The sequence below is a fragment of the Argentina anserina genome, chromosome 4 (genome assembly GCF_933775445.1).
Source record: "Argentina anserina chromosome 4, drPotAnse1.1, whole genome shotgun sequence".
In the NCBI taxonomy this organism is placed as follows: domain Eukaryota; kingdom Viridiplantae; phylum Streptophyta; class Magnoliopsida; order Rosales; family Rosaceae; genus Argentina; species Argentina anserina.
The window spans coordinates 4981277-4999298 of record NC_065875.1 but is presented as its reverse complement, the minus strand read 5'-3'; the positions used below and the strand labels follow the sequence as shown (position 1 = coordinate 4999298).

Below are 18022 nucleotides of genomic sequence, written 5' to 3'. Positions count from 1 at the left end.
CACCTCTGGCGGCTGGGCCTGCTCCCATATCATCGCCTTCATCATCGTGACTTTACAACACCGAGACGGCTGACTTCAAATGCCCATCTCAATAGGACATATCTAAATGAATGGAAAACCCATAATTTGGATCGCTACCTCATGCCTCAATCAGACCATCGTCAAACTGCTACTTTGCAAGTCTTGGACATGACCGATCGACGCCACAGTAGAACCATGCCCACCCGAAACAAAAACTGGATTTATAACATGCACCACTTGAAGAAACCAATGCCGTCTAGGAGCCATCACTTACCCCCAAGTCCCCAACGACTAAATCCTTCGTAGAGCAGCGTCCTTAGCATGATGACTCCCCAACAACTCAAAAATTAGATTTCGAGGCTCATGACTCCGAAAATTTAGGAGGCCCCCACATCAGCTATTAATTGTTTCAAAAAAAAAAATTATTGAAAGACGAAAAAAAGATTAAGTGCATCTTGAACATGAAATATTTAATGGTACATGAATCGAACTATGCTCCATTGAGAGTTTTGGTTACTTAACTTTCATAACTACACAAGTACATGACCTATCTAATCTTCTAGGCCCACGTAACCCAGATCAACAAGAAGCCCTAATTTCAAATTAGGATTTCTATCGAGGAAAGCGGGGTTGCATGCGCTAATCCTTCCGAGACCAACTCAGAAGCTACCCAAATCTCGGTCGTTATTGTTGCCCATCCAAAACCTCCCAGAGTAGCATTACTCGACCACTTTTCATCAACCTGGTCTGCCATCTCCATCTCCATCTCCATCCGAATATCTTCTATTGTGCCTCCAACCCGCGCACAAGGTTCCACCACATGCCTTGCCAACACCATCAAAGGCGACAACCCCTCATCAACGCTGCAGTCGAAGCCTTATCAGTGCTTGCCGATATTGGAGTAAAGTTACAACATGTCTTCTACCAATTTCACTCTCGTTGTATCTCTGCACGCTTATATCTTAAAACAAATCAAAATAATACAAAACTATTATTTCCTACTCCAATAAACATATCCAAGAACAAATTTAAAAAGGTCGTTGGTTTGGTATGTTCACCTTGAGTGCTGGTCTAGCCTAGGACATCTGCGAGTTCCTGACATTAAGTAGTGGTTGTAGCCTCGTAATAGCATGATGAAACCATGTGTCATTTGACATCATAATAGAAAAGTAGAACTAGTATTTGATATGATGCTTACTTTGAGTGCATTAGTCTTTTAGTTATATCACAACTTTAATTTGTTAAAGTAAATAGAGTAGTCAATGAATAACTCTTTTGCTAAATAAAGTAATATTAGAATACATTACTTATCAGATCTCGGAGTTAGGCTCTATATCATGTTTTGCATTATAGGAATTCGTTACTCAAGATTAAAGGCAATCTCACCGACTCTTCTTCGGTAGATAAAAAGATAGATAAATATTTTAAAAAAAGAGAGAGGAAAAAATTACAAATCCGCTAGGGACTTAGTAAACTCATCCGAGTCAAGATGTCGTGTACTGGGAACTAATTGAATGTTAATCTTACCCTATTTGATTCGATTCTCAATCTTCCTCCAGTTCCTTTTATAGAAAACCTTGTAAATTTATTCCATTCCTCCATTTGACAAAAACTGAGAAAAACCTCACTCTCACCACTTCACCAGTCTCAGTCTCATTCACTCTCTCACGGTCTCACCCACACAGACACACTCCTCTTTCCCTTGTTGTTGGAAACACAGAAGCAATGAGCAATTAGCAGATGGCAGTAGCAACACCACCCAGCAATTCTTCTTCCCCCCAAAAAAGCCGTTACGCCTTCATCGCTGTCCTATTCATCACCCTCTTCCTCTTCACCATTTTCGTCTTCACCAAACGAGCCCTCGAGCCCTCTCTCTTCCTCTACAAGAATCACTTCACCCAAATCCCCTTTTCTTCTAATTCTCCAACCAACAATACCCTCATCTCTATCTCCCATCCCACCTCTGCACCAGTACTAGACCCACCTTCTTTGCCCCAATCCACCCCAACCCGGGAACCCAGTTCAGAAATTGAGTCTAGTGATGAAAATGTGCAAGACCCAGATCGTGGAAATGAGAGCTCTGACGTGAAGGAGGAGTCCAATGGCCAAAAGGGTGGTGACGATGAGAACCCAGATGTTGAAATGGGTGAAATTCCGTGTGATTTGTATGCTGGAACATGGGTGAGAGATGAGCAATACCCGATTTATAAACCGGGTTCATGCCCTCATGTTGATGAAGCTTTTGATTGCCAGAGCAATGGGAGGAGTGACTCTGAGTATCTGAAATGGCGATGGAAGCCTGATGGCTGTGAACTTCCAAGGTAATTGTGTCTTGCTTTGTAGTTATCTTTGTTGTTTTTCTGTTATGTTTTCTTGAGTGTTCCCTGCAATGCATTATGTGATTATCTAGCAGCAATGGAATTTTGTGTCTTTATGAGATAGACATGCTTTAGGAAACCATATAAACTCGCAGCTGTCTGGTTTAGGAAGAATTTGATTCATAGCTAATAAGTACTTAAGTAGGTGCAAAGTTTGTATCTTTGTGTCCAAAAAAAAATTTGTATCTTTTTGTGACATCTGCACTATAGGCTCTATAGCCGTATTATCTAATTTGGAATGCACATTTACAATGTAAAGATCCTGTTAGGGATGTTCGGTGTCTTCTTAAAAAACTATAGACTCTGGATGAGACAAGTATTGTTCAAAGGACATTTCGTAACAAAGAAATACCAGGTATTCCTTAAAAGCAAAAACTGTGTCTGAATTTCGGCAATTCTAAAACCCTGACATGAAACGTAAGGGATTCTGCAGTGACATTGTAAGCTGTACCATTGCATCACATGGGGAGGAAATATGACTGTTTTGCATGTTGTGGAAAATCCTCAGTGCACCAGAGAGTTGAAAACAACAGATGCAGGCTCCAACTGACTCTAGTAAAACTTAATCTTGACATATTCTTTCCAATTTAGGACATTATTGGCATTAGCTTTTCATATATTAAAAGTGAGTTGCATAATTCAATGGCAAAACTTTGGTTTTAAGGTTTGAAAAAGAATATTCGCTCTTTTTTTTCATTCACAAGACAGATGAGCCTTGAACTCCCTCGTACAGAATTTTCTAAATATCTCATCCCTAAGTGCTGTACCTGCTCAGCTAGATATTTTCCCATCAAGCAAGTGGCTTGAGCCTTAACGAAATTACTATGTCAGTATTAGGAAATTACCAACCTGCTGCGCATGTTAAAATTTTAATTGAAGTTAGTAGATATGTATGGGAAACTTACCATCCCTTTTTCCAAACCCATTGGACGGTGCAACAATATATTATGCCTTAACTGGGAAGGTGCTCAATGTCCACTTTCAAATTACTCGTGTAGCTGTGTTATTGGCACAGAACATGCAAACATGCATCAAGATAAAAGACCTTCGATTTCTACAGACTGCTTACACCTTCTAAGCAGAACAAACAGTGTTTGCTCTTCCTAGTACTGGATGGTGAATGGACTATGACTTTCTTCAATTGTTATGCTTCTAGTTGCACGACTGCATGTCCAACCGTAGTGGGAAAATCTGATGAAGTGAAATTTGTTGCAAATTCTCATTTTAAGACTGATTTCCGTGAATCCATTTATTCCAGTATTTCAATAATTTACTTTGTTTTATTTGTTGCCTTATTTTATAAAATTTATCAGTCTATTGGAAATATTTTTTGTTTCTGTTGTCACCATTACTCGTAGGTTTAATGCAACTGACTTTCTGGTGAGGCTACGGGGTAAAAGGTTGATGCTCGTAGGAGATTCTATGAATAGGAACCAGTTTGAGTCAATACTATGCCTTCTCCGGGAAGGCTTGTATAATAAGAGCAGAATGTATGAGGTCAATGGCCACAAAATATCCAAGGGTAGAGGCTATTTCTCTTTCAAATTCCAGGTAATTAGATTACAGAGCTCCTAATGAATTTACAATTCCTGCAGAGATATATAATTTGCATTTGATATGGGTTTCTGTTTCCCTTGAAAAAAATTGCCTCTTTCCCAAGCACCGATTGTTATGTCCAATTGGCAGCGTCCCATTTTGCACAATTTAGATCCTCAGTACTTACTTTTCATTAAATTATTAAATATGGTGTGTCTGTATGTGTTCTGCAGCAAACTTGCATGACCTCATGCTTCTTTGCTTATTTTAATTTCTGCTTGATTTGGTTAAGTGCTTAGTTTCTGGAATTAATTTATGATTTTGGGTTTTAGGATTAAATTAGAATGCTTTCAATTTTGCTGAATCATCCTAATTAAACCAAGATTTTGCTAGTTATTAAGCACACATAATTGCTTTAAAATTATTTTGGTACAATAGATCAATACATACACTTCCTGATTAAAAGTTTTTGGTAACACTTGGAAGGACTATGACTGTACGGTGGATTTTGTGTTATCACACTTCCTTGTGAAAGAAGGAATCCGCATTGGTGAGAAAGGGAAGTCAAATCCAACTCTATCAATAGATCAAATTGACAGGAAAGCTAAACGTTGGAAGAGGGCTGACATCCTCGTCTTTAATACTGGTCATTGGTGGGCTCATGGAAAGACTGCCCGTGGGTATGTACTCTTACTTTTTATGGACATTTGTTATGCAGATCAATATATGTTTTCCACCTATTCAATTTTGATAATCTCTTGGGCTGTTTTGGGATGATGAGCAAATTGTTCTGTATATAGAATACATGACATGTAGACTGCTAATATTGTATCGGGATTGAAGTAAATTATATGTTATCCTTGTATGTCTTTTCAATAAGCTTGTAGACATAGCAAGTAAGTGAAGTAATTGATACATACTCGTGATGGTAAATGATCTCTTCTTTTGGCCATCTTTTCTTGTGTAAAAGGACATGAAACATACTAGTAAATATGACAATTACTTGATACAGGAAAAACTACTACAAAGAAGGTGATTATCTCTATCCACATTTTGATGTAACGGAGGCCTTTAGACGGGCCCTGAGGACCTGGGCTAGCTGGGTTGAACTTAATGTGAATCCGAAAAAGCAGTTGGTGTTCTATCGTGGGTACTCTTCTTCACATTTCAGGTATATTTCCCTTGATCTTTGATATCGTTGTCAGTTCCTAGGAAACAACCAGAACGAGAATAAGTCTCATATAAGTCATCCATCTGCATTTTCCAGTTCAGAACATTCTTCCATTTCTTTGAAAAAAATCCCAATAAAACAGCATGGCAAAGAATAGTATGGGAACTTTTTATGTTCTGTTTGGTGGAGTGCTGGGTGGTTGCTGATTTAGGAGGTCTTTCGATGTGAAGCTTCTGTGATAGATAAACTAAACATGTAATTTATGTTTATATTACGGAAAAGTGTTTCACTAATCAATTTGATCACTTTACTTCATGAAAGCAGAGGTGGCGATTGGGATTCAGGTGGGTCATGCAAGGGGGAAAAGGAACCAGCCTTCTCTGGGGCCTTACTGGATAGCTACCCTTTGAAAATGAAGATAGTGGATGAAGTAATCAAAGAAATGAAAATGAAGGTTCCAGTGAGAGTACTGAATGTGACAAGGTTGACCAATTTCCGCAAAGATGGCCATCCATCAATTTGGGGAAAGAAAGGTTCCACCAGGAAGCAAGACTGCAGCCATTGGTGTGTTCCTGGAGTCCCTGATGCTTGGAATGAGCTCATCTATGCCACTCTGGTTTTTCAGCAGACCAAATCAAAGAGTACAGTTTCATAGGCTCTTCTACATTATAAGAAAAAGGCAGTCATGTGTTATGTGTTCATACCTACCAAGCCCCCCACGAAAGTAATGAAATTTTTTTGTAATGATTGTAAAGAGAATTCCTGGTCTTCGTTTCTTTTTTTTCTTGTCATATTTTGGTTTCTTGTATTTTTCTTTGACGGGCAGGCTGACCATATCTTACCCTTCCATCTAAATTCTGTGTTTGCACCAAATACCATGCTTTGACCATGTTTCAACCAGAGTTATATGAAAAAAATTTCAACAGTTGAGTCACGTTCTCTTTTTCTCATCATATGATTATCTTCATTAGAAGAGTCAATATAATTATTGAAATGATTAATTGTTGGATTTGTTGGACTAAGGTTTTTTAAATCCCACCATTCACGTTCATGCGTAATACGTTCATCCACAAATGAAGAAATATGAAACGAAAACGAGTAACTCTGTTTCATTAACAATTAACCAATTCACTGAAGCTCCCTTTCATCAATAATTCTCCTCAGAATTTACACTTATGTGATCTGAAATGAGGATTGATGGAGATCATAGTGCACAGTTTTAAGAAAACCAAAAAAAGAGATTGTTTTCATTTCCAAGACTGGACGCAAGAAACTTAAGTTGCTAAAACTTTGAAGTCAAGACTGTTTGAACTTTGAACCACTAGATAATGCATGTATCCGGCCATGATATCCAATTCTTTAGGGGCGCTGCTCTTAGTAATGAACAATAGAAAAACGAAACCAAATTAGTTCCATATCTATGTTCCATCAATTCAATTATTTTTACATTCTTATGTAATTTTTGTTCTTTGAATTTTTGTTTTGCCGTTTTGGTTTTACTTTTAGAGCACGTGGTTCGTAAGACTGCATTACACCTCCAAGTAGTGGAGGTAAATCAGGTAATCAGGTTACCGCTGGGTTGTTATGACTCGTACAAAATATGGCGGCAGCACGTCAAAGTTGGTGATCTATGAGGAGATTATGGCTGTGAATGTTGGTCCTCGGCGATCTAGCAAACTTAATTTTTTTTTTTAACTAATAGAGTTGCAATTGGGGAGTTCTATTTGTACTTTCAAAATGACTAAATGTACTTTTATTTTTATTTTTCAATTTGACTTTTCAACTCACGCGTAAATACTAATAAATATTAGAGGTACACTCTCATTTTTTTAGGTATAATAAGAAATTGAGATGAATTTAGTCATTTAGAAGGTACAAATATAACTCTCATTGCAATTTGATAGGAAAAGAAGGGAAAGTGAATAAAAAGGGAAAAAGTTGAAAATTTTAGAAAACTGACCCAATTAATGATCACTTGACTGCATTAACAAAGTACTATATGATATGACAAGCAAAAATTGAATATGGTTGGTATGATGTAATTGAAGTTAGGTTTGATGGCCACCCCTATATTAGTGTAAACCCACAGCTTAAATTGTGATTGATGACTAGCCCTCATTTATCTCATGAGAAAAGGAATATCCTAACAATTTGGCTATTTAGTTAGGAGTGTTCCGCTTATCATTCTTTTCATTTCAATAATTTCATTAATGATTTGTCCACATAAGTACATATATAATGTACCTTTTTGAGGTAGACCCTATTTATTACTTACTTTTTTTAATCGATAGAATTATACGCTATAATTATCTTATTTATCCCTCCCAACTTTGTGGCTTCTAATTGAGAAAATTCAGAAGAAGCCTATTGTAACTTTGTTCGTTGTTGCATGAAGCATATTTGCAATATCGATTTGCTTATTACATATTTACAATGATGTGTAGAGTAAACATACGTGCAACGTACGTTATTTGAGTTACTTTACGTCTTTACAATAGTTGCTATATATACTTTGAAGATGCAAAGTATACATAAAAGAACTGCGATTTATTCGTGAAAGGATGAATTATTTAGAACTCGAAGTAATTGCAGACAATTTTTGTTAAAAAATATATATACAATGGCAGAGTCAGCATTTCATAATGGGTTGGGCTAGAAAAAAATTTATAATTATTTATGAGCTATATATATAAATTTGAGATGGACTAATATTTAAAATCTAATTTTTTACACTAAAAATTAGCTAGAAAGACAAGTTTTTTAGTAATTTCATGTGTGTAACTACGCCCTTATATATATAATTACAGGCAATCATGTTTATTGAATAATTTGTAATTATTATAGCCTTATAGCGAAAGAAACTCCAAGATTCAAGAATTAATTACTAGTATTTTTTTTCCCGATGAGGGCACGTATGTTTTCGGTAATTAAGTAGTATGAAGATTACTTGCTACTAATTGGAGGAAAAATTACCTGGTACAGAGTCTATGTGACGTATGTTATTGGTCCATTTTTACTGTATTGTTTCTAATTGGTTATTCATATTTAAATATATATTTTTTCATTTTCACCACGTACATATTTATTACACTATGAAGTAATTTAATTAGTTGGGTACACCACATGACAATGCATAATTTAACTTTGATTCTTTATCTCGATCACAATATGGGTGAGGAACTTATATATGGTAACAAAAATTTACGGAATTTTGATTAATGATTTTATTTTACCCCAGTCATCATATGTTTTCAAAAGAATTGATTATAACTTAGAACCTACCCTAAATGGAAAAATTATAGATCGAAATTGGCGGTAAATGCTCCTAGCATATTATGAAAGGCAATGTAAATTTTGAAACCCTATATTTTGTGCTTCATGAACACAGTACGCGGTTGAACTTGCTCTGATATTCTGATAATCTTTCATTTATATTCATGATTAAGTGGATTAACTGTTGAATATAATGTGTAGTCACGCATCAATGTGCGATTCTAGTAATAACTGTAATATTTCATCTAGTAATTAATAGGTCATCAATGCAATAACACTGAATCATTTAGACTTTTCCTATATCAGTTTTCAGAGAAATTATTTTATATACCCGACACATATCTTATGTGACGTACTCCCTTAATGCTATAGGTACATTTTTTACTATGATTGTTTCTGATTGGTTCTTATATGTAAATAAACTTTTATCATTTTCACCGCGTGTATGTTAATTATACCATGGTGTAATATGATTGACTGGGTACAAATAATAATTACTCCAGTAATCAAAACAAACATATGATTTAGTAGTTTAGTCATGTGGTAGTTGACTAGTTGATTGATCGCCTCAACACTTCCCTAGCTAGTTGTTCTAGCTTGCACCTACATATTCGGCTATGGCCGTGGCTATGAACCTATTCGAAATCAATCTCAGTATAATATTTATGTTACTGTCAAAGCCGTTCGATCGATCTGCTGCTTTTTATTGAACTCTATCATTCCGGACCACTCTGAGAAGATCTTCTGGCATCTGTTTTATTGCTTTCGCTGCTGCTTCATTGTTGGGATATTGTTCATCAGCTATTGCCTTTTTCTTACACGACGAACACATTGTAAGCATTGTGGTCTTCGGGATTTGATGTGTCAACAGTGCTGATGACGCCCCATTCACACTCAGCGATTTCAGCTCCTGCAATTCCTTCTTCAGTTTTCGATTCTCATTGCTCAGACTTTCACACCACTTCTTCAAGAACTCACAGTCCACTTCTGTTTGCTTAAGCTTTGTCCTACAAGATTATTCAGATACTATAAGTGTGTAGACAACATGATATTCCTTCTGTGTTCCGCTTAATCAATAACCCTAATTCACAATTTGATAACAAAACATTTAATGATCACCTTGCTCTTCTGTTCTGGAACCAAACTTCAACCTGCCTCGGCTTCAGATGCAATAGTCCAGCAAGTGCATGTTTCTGGGTCTGCATAATTACTCTAAATATTATAAGTACATAATTCAGTTAAACAAGAAACAACCTAGGCCGTGGTGTTATGTAGATCACGGAAAATTATTTCTTCCATGCAATGGGTTTATCCAAAGCTAAATGTATATAAGACCTCAGGTGCTTAGTCATAAGATCAAATTATTTAGGTTTGGAAGAATTTCTCTCTAAAAAATAGCTGCAAATTGATACTGGAGAAATGAATTACCGGATTAAGGGTGCTATGGCGCTTGAAGCTGTCTTCTAGCAAAGTTGTTTGCTCTTTTGTCAGCCTCAGTTTCTTTCTTGCACCATCTTTGATGTTGCTGATCTCGCTTTCGGCTTGATCAGTGGTTCTGCTCCGATCTTCATCATCTTCATCGATAAAATTCATCGTCATACTCGATCCGTTTTCCATGTGATGATCCACGTTTGCAATCTTCTCCTGTTTTGGGAGAAGTGCAATTGATAATAGGTCTAAGCAAACCAGAGGCCTATCCTTGTTCCTCATCTCTTGCCTTGGAGCATATCCACCCGAGCCAAGTCCAAGTTGAAGCCTTGTGTTGCATGCTTCAGGATCATAATCACCCATGTTGCAGAGAAGGAGGAGATAGAGGGGAAGAGAAGTAGAGAGAAAGATAGGAAGAGATAGAGATGAATATAGTTGTCAAATAGGAAAGTTGAGGGGAAGAGGGATTTGACAGATTTATGATGAGAGTTGAATTTCAATCAGTTATTGATTCTATAATAATGAAGAATAGGTAGTAAGTATACTAATGAAAAGTACAGTATAATAACAAAGAATAAAGAAATGCGTTAAATTTTTGACTCCTTTTAGGAAACTAAACCATCTTTTAAATGCAATATAATGTTTTGATTTCAGGAATTCCATGGGTAATTGAGTTTTTTTCTCGTGTAATTTACTTTTCTTCAGCAAATTTTCTATCCAATGAGAACAGAATGTTTGTTCTTTTCCATAAAATTGACTATCGTAGTCTTTACTCGGTCCAAGTTCGTGTTCTTGAAACCCATGTCCGCTGAATCAAAGAGAAACAAGGAAAATACTAACATTTTGCAAAATTTGGTATCCAATGCAATACTGCAATACATTGATGAAGACAAAAACTTTATATGAATCTTGGTACGAAAGTTAGCCTATTTACTATTTATTATTTGGTGATGCACTCGTTTATGTCTCATTTTTCGCTTATCAACTCGACTGCCACTAGGTATGGGATATATACTGCAAGGTTGAAGTATGCTTTTGTAATATCTCATATATTTGAAGAGTAAAGTAATATATATTATTTGCATTTCAAATGAAATGTCATTGAGAGGACTACTCATTAAATGTTTATTAAGTTAAATAATGTTCATTCAAAAATATATTTGAATGTGGTGGATTTGAGCCCCGGAAATAGTGAATCTCTTGATTTACGTTTGGAAAGTACTTGGGGAATTTTCAAAGAAATTTCGGTATACGTGAACTATTTATAAAAATTTCCAAAGTTTGAAAATATTAATAAATTATTTGGATATCAAAAATTAGTTATGATGAAATCTGGGCCGTAGAATATTGATCAATTATTCACAGCCCTTGGATTTAAGTTGATATAAGTTTTATAATTGTTAGGAGATAAGAGAGAGGGGGAGGCAGGAAGCCTCTAGCATGACCGACCTCCTGGTCTTGATCAGCGAACCAACCAGACCTTAGCGAAGGAAAAAAGGGGGGGGGGGGAGAGGGGAAGGAAGGGGGATCTCTGACAGGTCTTGTTTGCCTCATCTCCCTCTCTCTCTTTCATCTTCTCCTTCTACTGTCAGTCTTATAAATCCAGAACCTTCATATCTTGGTTTCGATTATTTTGTATCGAGGGTTGATCTTCATTTGCGTGAACACCCTATTCGGTTTACCTTCATATAAATTGGGTCAGTGTGTCACAACTTTTATACATATGGTGAGTTGGCATGCACATATCCTTTTCTTCCTCGTATTAATCCACACTATATGTTGTATCTGATCATTCTACCTTCATGCTTTCTATCTAAAAGTTTATAGTTGTTGGTTTACTTACACCTGAATGCGTAGAATAATTTTCACCCTTCGAAGTTAGAAGTAAAAGATTTTATTTTTAAACCATATAAAGGACTATTCCTCTATTAGATGGTTACAAATTCGATCACTTTAAGAATCTAATAGAGTAGAATTTTTTTTGTTTTTTTTGTTTTCTAAATATTTCTGAATTAGAGTAGTTTGAGTTATCACATCGGCGGCTCCCAAGATCTCGTTCTTGTAAGATCATGCAACTTGCTGCAGCTAGCTAGCTAGCTTCCTTTTCACGGCGACGACAACGATGCTGATGCATCCTCTCCCTCATCCTCTCTTTGTTGATCTATTGTTTTGGTGGTTACAAGTGTGGCTAGAGTTTGGGGATTTGACATCTTCTTTAAAGTTGATTAAAACATATAAAACTATATGTTGAAAGAGAAAAAAAAAGTTACACTACTGAGCTTGCAGTTGATGCAAATGGGGAACTGGGGAAGGTTCTTCATTTGTACAAAAATCTCCACCTTTAGATTGTCAGATGGAAACAAACGTTGAACAAGCAATCATTCCATTGACTTATCAAATTCCTGAGCGGGTGGCGCCGCCTATTGTCAAGCAAGGGACTGCTCCAATTATTGAATAGAATATAGAATGTGAGGGTGAGAATGATACATACATACAGTACAATTGATACAATTACCACAGTTGGTTTTGATGAAGGTGAAGCATTGGAAGATGTGACTCTTCTCATGTCTCTTCTAATGTCTCAAAACACTACAAAAAATATGGAAAAGACCACAAAATAAATGTGGCCTTAGTGATATGGTCATCCAAAAAACACTCATGCAGTTCATGTAAATGTGGTTTTTGAACTATAGTAATAAAAAACCACATTTGCATGAGTTGTGTGAATAATTTTGGAATGACCACATCACTAAATGGCACATTTATTTTGTGCAATTTGTTTATATTTTTGTGTAGTGAAAGAAAAAGTTTAAAACGAAAATGAATTCACGTGATCTCTTATCCTGCCCATAAGAGACTCACATTGTTCGTCTTGACCTTTGATGCGACCAACTACTATGACTAATTTTTCCCACCCATGTCATAGTTGTTTGTCGTGTTGTTTCTTCTTAGGAGTTTTGGTTTCATTTCCCTCCTTATTTTTATTTAATAATTTTTGGATTTTAAGAGAGAGAGAGAGAGAGAGAGAGAGAGATACTGAATATGTGTTGTACGTGTAAGTATAAGGGCATTCTGGATAAACCTTGCAACATGAATAAATCCACTCTCTAGTTATATTATTCCCATAACTGAAACTGGCGAATCTATGTGCAACTCAATCAACTCATTGGAGTTTATATTTTAGAATTCGTAATATCCATCACAAGAGTCCTCGTAACATGAACTAGAGCACCTTGGGGTGATATGTCATTGCCTAGCGCGGTAACTGCTTAAATCGCCATGAGATAATCACTCTCTGGACACGTTTACTAACGTGGAATAAAATTGAGAATATATGAATTGATTACAGGATAAGAGAATTTCGTCGTTTAATAATACATATGAGAATTTGAATGAATGTGGGTCTCACCTTCTTATCAGGAATCGATTCCTAATAAAATCCTTAACTTGATACCGAAGGGGGAGATAAGTATCAGAATCAATTCCTCGATCAGTTCGGGTATCAATCTTTGTTACCTAACCAACCCTAATCTAATTGAGAGTATTTCTAAACTCAAATTGGGAACACACACACACACACACACACACACACACACATATAGTATCGTTAAAACTCACAAATAAACAACTACATATATTATACGAGAGTACTTAAGGACAGTTCTTCTCTTTCTTTAATAATTTTTTTCTTTTACTTACATACTTTATGGTCAATTGGTAAAATCTAGTTGGAATTAGATTTATCTCATTGGGTGTTAAAAGAAAAAAAAATTGGTGTTGTGACATTTGTATGTCATTCTGCTAGTAAAAATTGGTGTAGCACAATAGCACTATTGATAAATAGAGAAAATAAGTGACTTCAAATATATATATATATATGTATTTCAGTAATCAAATTAATTTTACTTCTGATTCTGATGGTAAGTAAATAATATCAATCGTAATTAGTATTATTTATGTTTTAATTTCATATTGTAAGTAAATAGTTTAACTGTTCAATAGAATTGAAATCTCCACATCTAAATCTATTATGTCTCATATTTCTAATGAGTTTTATTCTTGATGAGTTTCATTCCAAATTAGTAGACGTGTTATCTAAGGTGACTAACTGTAACTGCATTTCCTATTCTACGTAGCTACCAGTCATGTCTAGTTGCAAAACAAGCGTGAAATTAACCAAAGGAGGTTCGCAACTTAAAGTACCCCAGGTACCACCGAATTAAAGTTTGGTAAAGCTAGGCACCACCAGTCCTCAATTTCACCTATTCATAATCGAAGTAATCCAATTCTTCGATACTTTAGTTTAAGGAGATTTTAATGACTCATTAGCATTAAAATTCTCACACCCCGCCATTAAACCCATGCATCTTAAAAATTGTAACCAATCATTTCATGACCTCGCAAGTTAGATGAAGCCCGGAAAACCGAACTGAGGAGCTTCAAATATCTATTTTACTATTAGATCCAGAGGTGGTCCTAGGTGACGGCATACCCAGCGCCCGCTAGGCATAAAAAACAAATGCCAAGTTAATTTTTTATTTTCCACTGGTAAAATCCTAAGGGGAGCTTCTATTTATTCATCTCAAAACGATATTTATACCTTTTTTTTTTCTGGTTAGGGTTGATTTTATCAACATATGTGAAATTACAAATACATATACATTCAAGAATATATATAAAAAAACAGAGATTTCAATACAATACATCTGATTTCTCAAATTTTCATTTAAAATAATAATTTAAAGGAATGACTGTCTAGCTAAACTATAATATTATCGTTTTCTATGATTCACATATGCATCATAATATTGTTCTCACTTTGTATTCTTTTAATTTATTATAATCCGACCGTTTGAATGCATTTGTTTTTATGAATTGTAGATAAATTTTATTGTATTGTGATTCTTATTCAAGCTTGAGAGACTCGATATAGTGATAATAGGTTTGAATCAATTGAATGAAGTTTTTAAGTAAAAAATAGAGTTTTATTGATTTTATTGAACTATAGGCATTTTGGGAAAATTAGAGAGGTCTGTCACATCCCGGGACCGCTACGCCATAACAGGATATTGTCTTATTTGGGCATAGCCCTCACAGTTTTGTTTCTGGGAGCTCACAAGCAACTTCCCAGTATGTCACCCATCCTGGGATTGCTCTAACCCGAGTAAGCTTAATTTCGGAGTTTCCATGCCCTCCGAAGTCATTGAGCCCCCAAAAGGTGTCGTGTTAGATGAACGTGGGTATGTACATACAAGACACATCACCCCCTCTCCGTTGGCCGATGTGGGATATTATAATCCACCCCAATAGGAGTCCAACGTCCTCGTCGGCACACTTGCACCACACGACAGAGTGGCTCTGATACCAAATTGTCACATCCCGGGATTGCTCCGCCATAACACAATATTGTCTGCTTTGTGCACAGCCCTCACGGTTTTATTTCTAGGAGCTTACGAGCAACTTCTCAGTAGGTCATCCATTCTGAGATTGCTCTAGCATGAGCAAGCTTAACTTCGGAGTTCTCATACCCTCCGAAGTCATTGAGCCCCCAAAAGGCCTCGTGTTAGATGGATGTGGGTATGTACATATAAGACACATCACCCCTCTCTGTTGGCCGTTGTGGGATATTACAAGGTCTAAATAACATTTTAGTTGTTTGTTAAAGAAAATTAGAGGTCTCTTTGCAAGGAAAGTCTAAATACCGTTTTTGGAGGTATTTGTTGGAAAACAGTGAATTTCACTATTAATTATAAATCAATTTAATTAAATGGACGCACTTAAGTTCTGTAAAGATAAACTCATATTTGTGTTCTTCGGTGTAAGGGCTACACAATAATGTATTTATCTACTTAAATTGGTTTTGGTGTGAATAAAAAATTGTCACCAAATACATGAAAACTATTTGAATTATGGAATGTGTAATGATTGAGAAACTTATAATTTTTAATATCAGATTCATTAAGATTAAATTTTGTAACGTCAGGTTTAATGAGATTGGATTTTGTAACCGTCGAATTCATTGTGTAACAGTTGTAATGTACGAAATGAAATTTTATTGAGGTAACGGTCGTAACGTATGGAAATTCATAATGTAACTGCTGTAACAGTCATAACATATGAAAATTCATTACGTAACCATCAAAACATATGATAAGAAATTCATTTCTGAATTCATGATAATTCATTTAGTGATCATATTTTTTTCTCTATAAATAGTGACATATTCCTTCATTCGATTTATTTTTCACAATCTGATTCATTCCAACACATAATTGAGAAACATTCAATTAGAGAGAACTCTCATCTCTCTCTAAAGTTTCGTTCTTTGCTCTATTGTACAGGTGATAGAAAGGTTAATTCCAGTTTGCTTGTATTCTTTTAGCAGTGCAGCTTCAAGGGTTTGCAAGTTATTGTATATTGGGAGACTAGCGTCATTTATTTCTTGTACTGGTAGAGGCAGAGTAATTGTTTTAAGAACAGTATGTGGTGCACACAACTCCACTTTTCCTTTTATTTGTTTGATATTGGTTGAGTTATTGTTTCCAGCTTTCTTAATCTTGAATTTTCCGATTTATCTTTATTTCAAAATTTAATTTATTATTTTATATTTGTAATATCACCCCATTTTTATTTACATGAATAGAAGCTCCCATCCTAAGTGGTTAAGAGATGAGATGCGAGGTGTTGAAAAGGGAGAGAGTGAAGAGAGGTTTATAGTGTTTTCTATGTGAGAGACTAAAAAGACGGTGGTGGTGAGACATCTTTTTAGATTTTGTGATTTGACGTTGTTAGGGATATGAGAAGTTTTTGTCAAAACATGAACTATTCTGCATTTTTCTTCTAAATCTTTCGCCTCTGTTTCTCGTCTCCTTGTTCTTTGTCACTGGTCTTACCCATACATCATCTAATTCACTACTCGCATTCGTATAATTCTGAATATTGTGTTGATTATAACTTAAATTTCTTGTTTATTCAATAATTTGGGAATCAAGGACTCTATTTTATTTTGTATATTGATTTTCAGGATTGTATAATGTGGTAGCATGAATTTATTTTCAATATATGGGATTTAAATCTCCACTTTGTATATGTTGGTGTAATATAATTTTTTTTCCGCTCACCTGACTTTCAGACGTTAGATCTGCTACTGATTAGAGCACAACAGCTAATTGCTCCATCATAACTCTTATGAGTTAAGACTATTTGTGCATGAAGCAATTTTGGGATATTCTCAAACCAAAAATATATATCAGGGAACATTACCTCTCTAAAATAATTGAAAAAAGGATACCACCAAAATTAAATAAGTAAAAACATCATCTAGGAGTAAATCCCTAGCTATCACATAGGTCGATTTCCAAGACTATATCTGCTCCAAAACGATCAATCCCAATTCTCCATTAATTGAAAGTCAGCTTCCAAAACATGTCGAGCATTCATTATACCCACCACAAAAATGAAGATATATCATCACACATCCGTACAGAAAGAGCCTTGTAAGGCGCCATCTTTGCTTGGCTAACTTAGCAAGGTTATCTTTCAAAAAAAAAAACTTGGGAAAGTTATACACACATACAAATGTTTGAAACCCATACTGGCCAACAGCTTGTTTAAGAGCATGTACACATTTTTTTCTCATGACCGCCATAATATATATTTTATTTTCATTTGTACTGCACCAAAAATATTGAAAACATTGCCATCGCAAATCATCACAAAGTAGCTTTAGAGCAAGGAGACAATTCATAACATTTTGAGAAGTTAACACAACAACCTTTAAGAATTAGGGTTGAGTAAGAAGGAGAATGGTGATGAGGTTAAAAAGGTGATGGATAATTCAAAGAAGATTCATGGACGTGAGATTCTATTGAGAAAAACTAATAGCAAAGCATTTTGGATATATTTTTGTCATTTGAAGAAAATTTATGCAAATGCGATTTAGGTAGTGTTTGAGGAGTAATATGTACGTAATACACTAGTGTTCTACTGATATTATTATTTTTGTTTCAGCATCAATATCAATAAGGATTTATGTTGTATAGTCTTTGTTGATTTCTTTCTCGTTTACCATGGGATGGCACAGTTTTGAATCCGCCTCAAAGTGTCAAATCTTAAGTCCGACCTTGTTTGTCCTTGTGGTAAATAGAGAGATTGTTCTTTTCAAAAAAAAAAAAAGTATAGAGATTGTTTAGGTAATTTAGTTATAATTACTTCA

General features: G+C 35.4%; 2 protein-coding genes across 2 annotated transcripts; one reads left to right on the top strand and one right to left on the bottom strand.

Annotated features, from left to right (window-relative positions):
• Positions 1–1657: 1657 nt before the first annotated feature.
• Positions 1658–5880, top strand: LOC126790124 (protein trichome birefringence-like 5). The gene is made up of 5 exons (XM_050516265.1): positions 1658–2342; positions 3758–3950; positions 4422–4615; positions 4948–5106; positions 5431–5880. The coding sequence occupies exons 1-5, from the start codon at positions 1762–1764 to the stop codon at positions 5759–5761; spliced, it is 1458 nt and encodes a 485-aa protein (XP_050372222.1). The 5' UTR covers positions 1658–1761; the 3' UTR covers positions 5762–5880.
• A 3117-nt stretch (positions 5881–8997) lies between these two features.
• LOC126791686 (homeobox-leucine zipper protein HOX1-like) lies at positions 8998–10170 on the bottom strand. The gene is made up of 3 exons (XM_050518151.1): positions 9808–10170; positions 9499–9578; positions 8998–9386 (listed from the first exon to the last, which is right to left on the bottom strand). The coding sequence occupies exons 1-3, from the start codon at positions 10168–10170 to the stop codon at positions 9083–9085; spliced, it is 747 nt and encodes a 248-aa protein (XP_050374108.1). The 3' UTR covers positions 8998–9082.
• Between the last annotated feature and the right edge of the window lie 7852 nt (positions 10171–18022).